Raw genomic sequence first — 12,936 nt, forward strand, 5'->3', positions numbered from 1 at the left:
AACTGGGTAAGAAGCACAAGAGTAGAATAGAATGACTACGTAAGCCACATAGCAACAAGTAGAGTAGTAAGGACGGCGAGAGATGGTTCCCCAATAGGAACACGATCAGTAGGATGACCACGAAAACGATGGAACCACAACTTACTGGAGGCACATGAAAAAACAGACAGTCATGTTTATACAAAAAGAAGAAGAAGAAGACAAGCACAAGAGTAGAATGGAATGACTACATAAGCCACATAGCAACAAATAGAGTAGTAAGGACGGCGAGAGATGGTTCCCCAATAGGAAGACGATCAGTAGGATGACCACGAAAATGATGGAACCACAACTTACTGGAGGCCCATTAAAAAACAGACAGTCATGTTTATATAAAAAAAGAAGAAGAAGACAAGCAAGAATATACAGTGAGTCAATAACAAACATGGACTGGGAGTAAAAGACATGGAAAATCTAAAATTGAATATATAGTTCTCACGGAAACAAAAAAATGGTAAAAAGGTGCAAGCAGAGGAGTTTCAATTCTTATAAAAAAAATTTATATAACTTGAAAATTATATAAAAATTGAAAAAAATGGGGGGTTTATTTGGCTAATAATGAATTTATGCGTTACTTTATGGACGCACATACCTAATTATATTTATATGATAAGAATTTGAGTAGTATCACGATCAGTAAGATCTATAAAATAAAATGATATAACATAGAATTATGTGTAATGTTTCTGTAGATGGTGTTTTCAAATAAAAATTATAATAAAAATCTTGGAATTTTATCAAAAGTCTAAATAAGCTTTATCTATTTACAAGATAGGTACCCCCTACTGAGAGGGTCTCTGTACCTGTCGACTTGCGCGGACTGCTCGATATCGACAACAAGGATAGCCTGTGATCACTGAGCAAGATAAATTTTAGCAGAACTTTGAAATTTTTTAAAAAGTTTAAACAAAATAGGTGCTTTGTGTTACACTTTATGTTAAAAACAAAAACAGATTCGGAAAGTGGGAAAAATTCTCTAGTGACGTATTTGTATTTAAATCTTTTTACGTTAATTTTAAACAAAAAAAAAAAAAAATAAAAAACACACATTGTTTAAACAATTTAATAATTTAATAACAAATAGAGCACTGGAACTTTTTAATTCCTTTCATATAAAAAAAGAATTATTTCAATATATGCCATAGTTTTAGCGTTATTTTATTTAAACTTTTACATTGAAATTTAGATATGCCCAGAATCGCGAGGAACGGCCTTAATACAATACAATTAAAAAAAATATTTGTATGTGGCGGTAATCACAATATCACTGACAATTAGTTACAATACAGATGATGATTTGAATAGAGTTGTTTATTGTCTTGATGTGTAGCAGATTTCTTCAAAGAGTTCTTCCTGGATATCTACGGGCACTGTCCTCTGGTATCTTCACAATGTGGGGCTCAATCAAATTTTTGTTATTGTCATTAATAAAGAGATATTTAAACAGCTTACTGAGTCTCTCATTAATAGGTTCAATTCCAGTTTTCTCGTACAGCATTCTGTTGGATGGATTATGAAGTGGATTATCAGGATGACGCATTCTAGTAATTTGTCGAAGGCTAGTTGTTTCAGCCACCTTTATATTTAGTTATAATTTTCCTTTTTATAACTGCTGTGTGGTGGTTGAACTTCAATTTGTTATCTATTTCTATTCCCAAATACTTAAGAGTTTGGGAGGGTTTAATAATATTGTCGCATATGCTTATAGCTGGTGAGTGATCTTGGATTCTATGGTTAAATATTATTAGTTTTGTTTTAGAAGGATTTATTGTTAATCTCCATTTATTCATCCAAGATATTGTGTCATCCACCTGCATCTGCAAGAAGTCCATTGTCTTTATTAAATTTTTTCCATATGATATCACTGCAGTGTCATCAGCAAATTGTAGCAAATTAGTATTGGTTAGTCTATTGTCGCATATGTCACTGCAATAGAGATTATACAATAGAGGGGAGAGTGGTGAACCTTGTGGAACTCCTTGTTGCACTGAAAATGAATGGGAATATGTTTCATTGATCCTAACTATACACCTGCGTCTTCTAAGAAATTCGTCTATAATCCATATTAGAGAAGGGGAGCATTTCATTCTGTGAAGTTTATATAACAATCCTCTATGCCAAACGGAGTCAAAAGCCTTCTTGATGTGCAAGAAAACTCCAGCGGCCTTTAGTCCTTGCAATCTTGCTGCCTGTATATTGGATGTTACTATTGAAAAAGGAAGGATTGTAGATGATTTTTCTCTAAATCCAAACTGGTGTGCTGGAATATGTTGGTTTAATTCATTATATAATCTTCCTTGGATAATTTTCTCAAAATTTTTTCCAATTACTGGGAGAAGGGTGATTGGACGGTAATTTTGGGGTAGTTGATGGTTAGTATAAGGTTTAGGGATAACTATTACAATGCCTGTCTTCCACTCATCAGGGAAGAAATGATTCATGATACAATAGTTATATATGCTCATTATCTCCTTATGAATATCTGGATCTAGTTGTCTAAGGATTTTACGATTGATGAAATCTTTACCTGGAGCTGTATTTTTTCCTTTATATAGAGCCTCGTCATATTCATCTTCTGTGATGTCCTGAAGAGCATTCAGATTACGACTATTTTCATAAAAACTTCCAAACCAACTATCCACCTCCTCCAAGGCATCTCTATCAAAATTGTCATCCTCATCAAATTTGTAGGTTTCTTCAAAGTATCTAGCAAAAGCACTACATTTTTCTTCATCTGTACTATATGTCTGGCCATCATATATCAGTTCTGAAATCTGTTGTCTAAACGATTTATATTTAGACAGTTTTTTTTATTTCATTCCAGTATGTTTTTCCTTTCATGGAGTTTATACTTTTACATGCTAGGATCCATTTATGTAATTGTGATATAAGTTTGTGAATATCTTTGTTTAGTTCATTAAATTGTGATTTTAATGCATGTGTCTCATTTTTTTGGATCTGCCTGAGTAACTGTCTCTTCAATTTAATCAGAGACAAAATGAAGGGTGGAAGATTGTAATTAAATGGTGATTTCTTCTGTCTGGGCGAATTTTTTATTATTAATTTAGACAACATAGTGTTGAAATTTTTAATGTAATTTGGGCAAATGTCATGCCTTATATTCAAAATTTCTTTCATTCTACTATTTACATTTTGTACATTACATTTTGCTATATTGGGAAGATTAATTTCATTAATGTGGTCAGGATCATGATGTAGATTAAAATCAAATTGCAAAGCCAAGTGATCACTTCCCATATCTGGAGTTACAAGTATGTTTGTGATATTATTTATAATATTTTTAGAACAAAATAATATATCTGGAGTTGTGCTTGGGTTACCTGCCATTATAAACGTATGAGGAGTAGGTATTTGACAAAAATTAGAATTTTGAAGAAAACCTTTGATTTGCTTCATATGTGAGGGGCTTGATTTTGGGTTAAAATCGCCAATGATTATTGAATAATCATAAAGGGATGCCTTAATGAAGATAGTTTCTTCAATTAGTGAGGACTTGTGAATATAGACTACGAAAATATGTAATTTGGAGTCTTTAAAAGGAAATGAGACATGAATGCAGTTATTAACAGGGGTTGTTTATTCGTGGACGATTTTATTTACCCATCTTCCATGTTTTTCTGGATTGTATAAGACTGCCTCCTCTGAAGTTTTGGTTTAATATATTTCCTTTTTGTTGGATTATAGACCAGTCACAATATGGGTTAATAAAATCTTTATTTTTGCTTTCCACACACATAAAACTATCGATATTGTTAGCTTGTAAATAGTTGTATATTAAATATTTCTTTGGTTGAAAACTATTGATATTTGAATAAAGAAACCTCACCTTATGAGCCATTATCCTGAAATATTGCAAGGCCTTCCTGTGGCATAGTTGGTGAGTTTGTGAGTTGGTGTGCAAGGTTGGTTTTTCCAGATCGAACATGAGTATAAATAGTCGATTTCTGCTAAATACTGGGGTAGTATCAATATTATATAGATGTACAAATCTCTTTTTTAGCTTAATTATGATTTCTTGACGATCTTTATTTTTAGGATTATTTAGTTTGTTAGTATATGTTTCAATAATATGGATCATGATATGTCATTCTTGAATGTATTCTGCTCGTACCAGTAATTTCAGATGGCATTTCGGAGGATTTTTTGTTCATAGACTTAATGCGTGCATTAGGAATTCCTTCGATAGGTTTAGTTGGTCTGTTAGGACATTTAGGTGACCATGCTTGGTGGTCTTCGGCGTTGCATGAAAAACACTTTTCTGGAAGAGGGGAGGTGCACATTTGTGTTGAATGTTTTCCTTGGCATTTCCTACAGCTTATTGATGTGGTGCAGTTCTCTGTAGTGTGGGTATATAGTAAGCATTTGGAACATGGGATAGGGAGAAGGTTCGGGTGGTTGACTGGGATAAACAGGATAGTGGTAGTTTTTAAAGAACACTCCCTCGCTTAATAGTTTTTGAAATGATGAGTAATCTCCCGTAATTATTCTAATCAGAGGTGTCAGTTTTCCGGTTTTTCTTGATGTAATTCTTTTGCAGTATCTGTGTGTTATTCCGATATTGGTAAGGTGGTCTTTTATATGTGTATCCTCAATATCCAATTCTACCGATGATATAACACAGGCGAAAGTTGTGTTTTGTGATTTATGTGGTGTTGATTGATTTTGGTTAGAATTTGTTTCTTTGTATTCTTTGACCACACTTGACTGGACTAATGATTTCAGCTTTGTTTTAATGTGTTTATTATCCTGATTACTTTTTAAAATAAAACCACTTCTAGTTTTTATTATAACATCAGAATAGTTTGGATCTCCAACACTCCAATAACACTGTTCTACAAAAAAAAACTTTTTCTTTTTTTCTGACTATCTGGCACTTGATTATCAATGATTTTGGTCTCCTAAATTCAGATTTACTTTCAAAATTTCTCTATCAGGCACCGTTTTTGAGTAATTTGAATTTTTGTTTGATCCATTATTTTACAAAATACGCCAGTGGAATGAAAGACTTTTTAAGACAGGGCCAACTATACGTGGGTTAACTGATGCCAGCTATTGTATATTACAAAAATATATTAAAAAAAAAAATTTGTGTCCCCTACACCTTTCCTCCTTAGATACCCCACGTGAGAATAATACACGTTTTACGTATGTTTTTAACTGCTGTATATTTAACATGAAAACTAAAAAATTTTTACAAAATATATTTTTTTAATACTAATAGAATATATACAAAGATCAAAAAACATAATTTCACAACATTTTATTTTTTTCTTTTGTATTTATCGTCGCAGTATCTTTTAAGATTTCAGCAGTAGTCTGCAAGCATTGACGGTTGCCATTTTCCCTCATACCTTTTTTCCATTGCCGCTATATCTTGATGAAAGCGTTCTCCATGCTCATCTGATACTTTGCTGCAATCATCTGGAAAGTAGTCTAAATGGGAATGCATGAAATGAACTTTCAAAGACATATTACATCCCATATCTTTATATGCATTTAACATTTCCTTAACTACATCTTTATAGTCTTCAGAACGATGTCTTCCCAAAAACTGCTTACATACTTTCTTGAACGCAATCCAGGAACGCTTTTCTTTTCTAGACAAAAATGTGTCGAAACTATCGTCTTTCATCAGATACCTTATTTGTGGTCCCACAAATACACCCTCTTTAATTTCTGCATCAGACAGGCGGGGGAACTTGGTAATGAGGTAAGCAAATCCTTGGCCATTTCTATCCATTGCTTTCACAAATTGTTTCATTAAACCCAGTTTAATGTGAAGCGGTGGTAAAATTACATCTTTAGAGGCAACAAGAGATTCATTCGTCACATTTTTCTCTCCAACTATTAATTTTCTGGTTGGCCATAGTGTTCTTACAAAATGTTCTTTTCGAGCACGACTATCCCACTCACATAAAAAACAACAGTACTTCGTATATCCTCCTTGCATGCCAAGTATCATTGCGATTATTTTAAAGTCTCCGCAAATTTTCCATTTGTGATCTTGATATTTAATTTTTGTTCATACATGTTGAAGCACACCATATGATTCATTCGTCAAACTTGCATAACTAACGGGAACCGAAGATATTAAGTTAGCGTTATGAAGTAAAACAGCTTTTAAGCTTGTTTTAGATGCATCTATGAATAGGCGCCAATCAGAAGCTTTATATGGTCTATCCAGGGCTGTCATTAGGCATGATGTCATCTTTCTCAAAAAACTTGACAAAAGCAAGCTCTCTGTCTCTATAAACTGTTACACGTGTGTTTGGCTGTAAAAGCTTCCATTCTTGCAAACGTGAACTCAGAAGCTCTCCCTTACTCTTACTTAGACCTAAATCTCTGACTAAGTCATTCAATTCACCCTGAGGCAAAAGATGCGGTACTACGTGTTTAGAAGGCTCATATGTTGGGTCTGATGCAGACAAGGGCTCTTCATTCTTTGAGTTATTTCCCCCCGCAGAAGTGTCCAAAGGTGTTTCTTCTTCTGTTTCTGGCATATTCTCAATTACACCACGGATTTTATCTTCATCACGGGGAACTGGTGGTACAGGAATTTCTGCATTATGAGGTACTGGTCGTATAGCAGAAGGTACGTTTATGGGGTATCCTATGTGTTGTTTAGACTTCCTGCTAGTAAAACCCCGTACATTTGTTAGACAAAAGTAGCAATCTGTAACATGATCCTTGGGCTCGCGCCATACCATTGGAACACCAAAGCCCATCGAAACAGGTTTTCCATTCCACCACTGTATCAACTTCACATAACAGTTCGCACAACAAAAATGTGGCGCCCATTTTTTATCCTGATCACCAATGGCACAACCAAAATATAGTTTGTAGGCTTTATGTACAACTGGAGACATTTGTTTTCTGTGTCTCTCAAAAATGTATTCACCACAAATATAGCAGAAACTGTCTGGGTTATTGCGGCACTTATAACGTGACGACATTTTCTCGGACATTTAACACACTTCACAACTTTCTATAAGAACGAATTAGATGAAACTAACCCCACCCATATTGTTACATTGGGTTTTATAAACTGACATCCGCTCATGCGCACTGGGTTAGAGGTACCGCCTCCGCCTTGTCGAAAGTTCGTGCTATTATTATTAGATCCCTCTCTTTGGTCTGTCCTATTGTGTTGTGAGGATTATAATAATCCCGAAAATATAGTTTTAGGTATATTTTTGCCCTTGGTTACTAATTTGGTAGAAATTACCAGGTAGATATTATCCTACATAATTGTATTTTAATTAGGGTAATTTTTACCTGAATTTTACCATAAAATACTAAATATCTCAAAATCTGTGCCTGATAGAGCAATTTAAATTACAGATTCTGATTTAAAACGAAAAGGCCATTTAGGATCAAGCATCAGTACCCCAGAAAAAAATATTTTGTAGAACAGTGTAATTAGCCAACTGTAACCTTGATAATTCTTGATGAGTTGTCAAAAAAAAATTTGTTTATAGTTTTTATTACTGATGGTTTTCATTTGAAGTGAATAGTTTTGTGTGTTGTTGTTAGTTACCTTTTTTTGATGACTTGGAGTGCTGATATCTTTTTGTGGGTTTTGCTGAGTTTGTTGTGTTATGTTTTCAGAAGATTGTGGTCCAATTATTATATCTTGCACTTGCTGTTGAGATAGTTGTGGTTGTGTGATTCTTTTTTTGCTGGATTATCCAAATGTTTTTTCTTTTTCCTTTTCACTTTTGTCCACTGTCCGGCATCATCCATTTCCATATCTTCCTCTTCTTCTGTTTCGCTGCTCTCGGAAGCCATGATTCTTAACTATTTTTTTGTATAAATCAACTAGTTAACAACCTGCTCACTAATTGCTTTGTAATGAATGGTTTCCTATATTTTGTTACAAAAAATGGGTATGGTGGCTAAAAGATTACTACTGCATACTTCGTCGGCTTAGGGACACAAAATTGTATCTCAGAAATGACTACTTTTCAGCAGAGCTTATTTAAGGTTTTTAAAAAAGTGATTTGCATTTTGTAATGATCTGTAGTTTATTCTCAAATTTTTTGTTCCGAATTATTAATCTTAGAAATGTTTACTTTAAGGTAATACAATCATACCCAACAATGGATAAATTGTGTTCTTAAAATAACAACATTTAGATAAAAAGTGGTGGAGATACATTTTTTTGTCCCTAAATGAAATGTCTATTAATATAGAGACTTACTGTTGGGATCAGTAATTTATTTGTAATTCTTTGTTGCTATAGTATTATAATCTAATTTTACAACAAGTCCACTGTGGTTCTGTCTAGCTATGAACCCACTATCTCAACTATTGAACTCCTCTGACGCAGGTTTTAGCATCAAAAATAACAACAATGTGGTGGCGAAGCTTAATCATCTGTTGTATATGGATGATTTGAAATGAATGGCGTCCACTCGAAACCAACTAGATGAGATGCTAAGAACTGTAGAATCCTTTTCAAATGACATTAGTATGCACTTCGGACTAGACAAGTACCGTGTTTTAAATATAGTCAGAGGAAAAGTACAGCCCGGAGGATTCAATATGCAAAATGGCCAGAACATCGAGGCCATGGGTGAAAACGATATGTATAAATATCTTGGAGTAAAGCAAGTGCGGAAAATTGACCATATGCAAATGAAAACTGAGATAACGGCAGAGTTTATACGAAGGGTAAAACAGCTGCTGTGTTCACACCTTAACAGTAGAAATTTGTTTAAGGCACTAAACACCTAGGCATGTTCCGCCCTTAGCTATTCATATGGCATTGTTAAGTGGACAAAAACCGACATAGAGAATCTTCAGCGAAAAGTAAGAACACACCTCACAAAGGCACAAAAACACCACCCTAAAAGTTCAGTAGAAAGAACGACATTACCAAGGAATCTAGGAGGAAGAGGACTTATGGATATAGGTGAGCAATTAGATAAACAAATTGCTATTTTAAGAACTTATTTTCAGATGCAAGCTGAGACATCTACTCTACATCGCGCTATTTGTGTAGTAGATGACACAACACCGATTAAACTGAGGGAACCAGAAATGTGCATAAACCGCCTCACTAAAGACGGCAGAGTTTATACGAAGGGTAAAACAGCTGCTGTGTTCACACCTTAACAGTAGAAATTTGTTTAAGGCACTAAACACCTAGGCATGTTCCGCCCTTAGCTATTCATATGGCATTGTTAAGTGGACAAAAACCGACATAGAGAATCTTCAGCGAAAAGTAAGAACACACCTCACAAAGGCACAAAAACACCACCCTAAAAGTTCAGTAGAAAGAACGACATTACCAAGGAATCTAGGAGGAAGAGGACTTATGGATATAGGTGAGCAATTAGATAAACAAATTGCTATTTTAAGAACTTATTTTCAGATGCAAGCTGAGACATCTACTCTACATCGCGCTATTTGTGTAGTAGATGACACAACACCGATTAAACTGAGGGAACCAGAAATGTGCATAAACCGCCTCACTAAAGACGAAAAAATGCGCACCTGGATGGGTAAACCTCTACACAGGCGACATCCCAATGAGGTCAGCCAAGACTATGTTGACAATACAGCGTCGAACTATTGGTTGGCATCAGGAAATATGTTCCCTGAAACAGAGGGTTCATTACTGGCCATTCAGGATCAGGTTATACCAACCAGAAATTACCTGAAATATATCGTCAAAGACCCTCAGATGTCAAGCTCAAGAAACCATCCAACATATTACAGGGGGCTGCCAGGCATTTGCTGCAACTGAATACAAGGAACGGCATGACGCAGTGGGAAAAATCCTTCATCAAGAGATAGCTATCAAGCTGGGACTTCTCCAAACGGACCATCTCCCGTATTATCAATACGTTCCTGAGAGTATGCTTGAGGATGGCAACTACAAGCTATACTGGGACCACACTGTGCTCACAGACCAAACAGTGGCACATAATAGACCAGATCTCATACTAGTTAATAAATTAACAAAACAACAATAATCTACGTAGTAAATTTACTGAACAGATAGCCAAGTACAGAAATCTGAATATTCAAATACGAAGGCAATGGAGAATGCAAAGTACCCACACGATACCGATTATTATGTCTACTACTGGAGTCATTCCAAAGACCCTCCTCGAAAGTATAAAAAAGCTGGGTCTGAATGAACATCTTATAAGACCATGCAGAAAGCTGTACTACTCACGACGGCCAGAAGTGTACGAAAATTTTTGGGAGATACACCTCTATTCCAAGTCACCTAGGGCTTGATAACATGGAAAGAGTCCCACCAGAGCTCAATCCTTTTGATACCGTAGGTATCTGGGATGAGTCAATTTTTCCCTTATAGGGAGTGTGAGCCATATGGCTAAATCTGGAAAGTAATAATCATAATTCATTTTATAACTTTATTTAAAATCACAAAATAAAAGTAATTGACTTTAGGTATTGATAGAACCGATAAACAGTTTTTTATTTATTTTTTTTAAATCAACATCAACTTTGAAAACATTTTCAAACATTAATTTTAATTGTGTCAATCACTTTGCACACCTGATTGATTGTGATATGCTCTGCTGAAGAGTAGTCATTTCCGAGATACAATTTTGTGTCCCTAAGCCGATGAAATTATGGACTAATTCACTTTTTTACGCCTTCACAGTTGTAACAGAGCTAGAAATGCAACAGACCACGCTGCCAAATATACGAAACAAATTATTAAATCCATTGTTGCTATCTGCAACCACCATTCAGTGCAATAAAATTTATGCCACAAAAATGTAACTCAATATCATCAGTCAAAACATAGTATCACAGAAATGTAAGAACACTTACATTTCTGTGACACTCAAAGATTGCTAAGAAATGTAGTTACGAAAACTCCTTACTGGGGTTTAACAGAGCTGGAAATGCAACAGACCACGCTGCCAAATATACGAAACAAATTATTAAATCCATTGTTGCTATCTGCAACCACCATTCAGTGCAATAAAATTTATGCCACAAAAATGTAACTCAATATCATCAGTCAAAACATAGTATCACAGAAATGTAAGAACACTTACATTTCTGTGACACTCAAAGATTGCTAAGAAATGTAGTTACGAAAACTCCTTACTGGGGTTTAAGGTGTTCGGAGAAATACAATTTTGTGTCACTCAAAAGAACTCAATAAGGTAAGTTCAATGGTGTAGACATCTCAAAATGGAAAAAATGTAGTTACATTTTTGTGTCCCTAAGTAAACCGACGACTTATAACTGTATCTTGCAAACTGGAATACTTCCTTACAAATTAATTTAATGATTGCTTTGTTAAATTAGTTCTGAAACCGGATAAAAATAAATATATTTACATACCTGTGGCAAATAAGTTTTCATCTATGACAGTCAAACAATATACAGGTACATCATGGGAATTTTCGTAAAACTTAACCAGTTGTCCACTGCTCACATCTGTAATCATTATCGACTTATCTTTTGATGTAGAAAATAAGAGTTTTCCATCACAACTGAACTCAATATCTCTACAAGCTTTCGTGTGGAGTTCTATTGTGTTAACCAACTCGTTTGTCTCATTTGAATATTTGTAAATCAGAACATCACCTACGATATTTGCAATGGCTAATAAATCCTCATGAGGATGAAAAGAGATGTCTGTTATGAAGTCTTCGCACTGTATGTTGGGTGGACGGTCTCTTTCTTTTTTACTTTCATTTTTAATTGCTTTTATAGTTTCATCTTCCTCCTCTTCTTCATCGTCTTCTTGTAACTCAACGTCATAATCTGTGTTTAAATTTGAAACATCAACACCATCACCATTATCAGTTTCGCTAATTTGGTTCTCAGAATCAGAATCGGTCATGGACACATCACTGCTATCTGAGCTGTCCTCCATTTCTACTATACTTTCTTCAGCACTCTCTTTGATATGTTTCCTGTGACACATATTTTAATGCAATTCTTTCTATTCTAAACACATTTTTCTCATTTTTTAAATTGTGCAGGTTATGTGCAACGCAAACGCAACTGATCCTTCTTTTATTTTAATATGTACTTATGAACTAAATTCTAAATTAAACGAGACATAAATAAGCCACAATTTCAGTACAACCACAGCCACCTTTACAAGCCATGAAGCCATGAAGTGAAAAAGGCAACGTCGCAATTGATGACGTCGGTAGTCTGACTTTCGGACGACCGCTTTCGAAACCACAATTTTAAAGTACAAATTCTGGTAAAATTTATAGTATTTTTGAGTCGAATAAGAAAATAATAATTAGAAGGTTGTACAAAATAAAATTAAAAATAATTCCTTGTAAGTAACATTTATTATACAAAAAAAAACCAATGACAAGAATACGTGTAAAATACTTTATTTTAAATAAATAACATCTTATTTTAAATTATATACAAAATATTGCTACAAATAACTATAAAAACAATTGCTCACAACGTTTGATGTGAATTTTTGGGGTTTAGAGTAGATAACTTTCTTTTTTTGTTAACTCCCTTGTCATATTTTTCTTTTTATACTTTTTTGAAGATTCATTACTTTGATGGCTGCTATTTTTGTTTTTGTTTAAGTACATACTTATTTAAAACAATATTACACACAATTTTTATAACAGCAGAATAAACTTTGAAGGCATTTCCCGACATTCACACTAAAATTCAAAATTTACGTGAAATCCTTCACGTTGTAAACTTTTCATTACCAAAGATGATAATAACTTCCAGGTGACAATTGTGTTGCAAAACTAATTTTTCAAGATTGGGATTATTAATAATAAATTCAAATGTTGAACAAAGATGATAATAAATAAATTTTACTGAATCCGTGCAAAGCACAAACCATCCTTTGCAAATAATCATATAGTAATCTGCTCCAGTTGTCTC

The 12,936-nt window shown here is 34.2% G+C and overlaps 1 protein-coding gene across 1 annotated transcript in view; it reads right to left on the reverse strand.

Annotated features, from left to right (window-relative positions):
- The window catches only part of LOC126890773 (WD repeat-containing protein 55 homolog), an 18,500-nt gene extending 6,339 nt beyond the window's left edge, over positions 1 to 12,161 (reverse strand). The window contains exon 1 of the mRNA XM_050659961.1: positions 11,398 to 12,161. Coding sequence (XP_050515918.1) covers positions 11,398 to 11,986 — 589 coding nt within the window. The 5' untranslated portion in view covers positions 11,987 to 12,161. The remainder of the gene's footprint in view (positions 1 to 11,397) is intronic.
- Between the last annotated feature and the right edge of the window lie 775 nt (positions 12,162 to 12,936).

This window comes from Diabrotica virgifera, chromosome 8 (genome assembly GCF_917563875.1).
Source record: "Diabrotica virgifera virgifera chromosome 8, PGI_DIABVI_V3a".
In the NCBI taxonomy this organism is placed as follows: Eukaryota; Metazoa; Arthropoda; class Insecta; order Coleoptera; family Chrysomelidae; genus Diabrotica; species Diabrotica virgifera.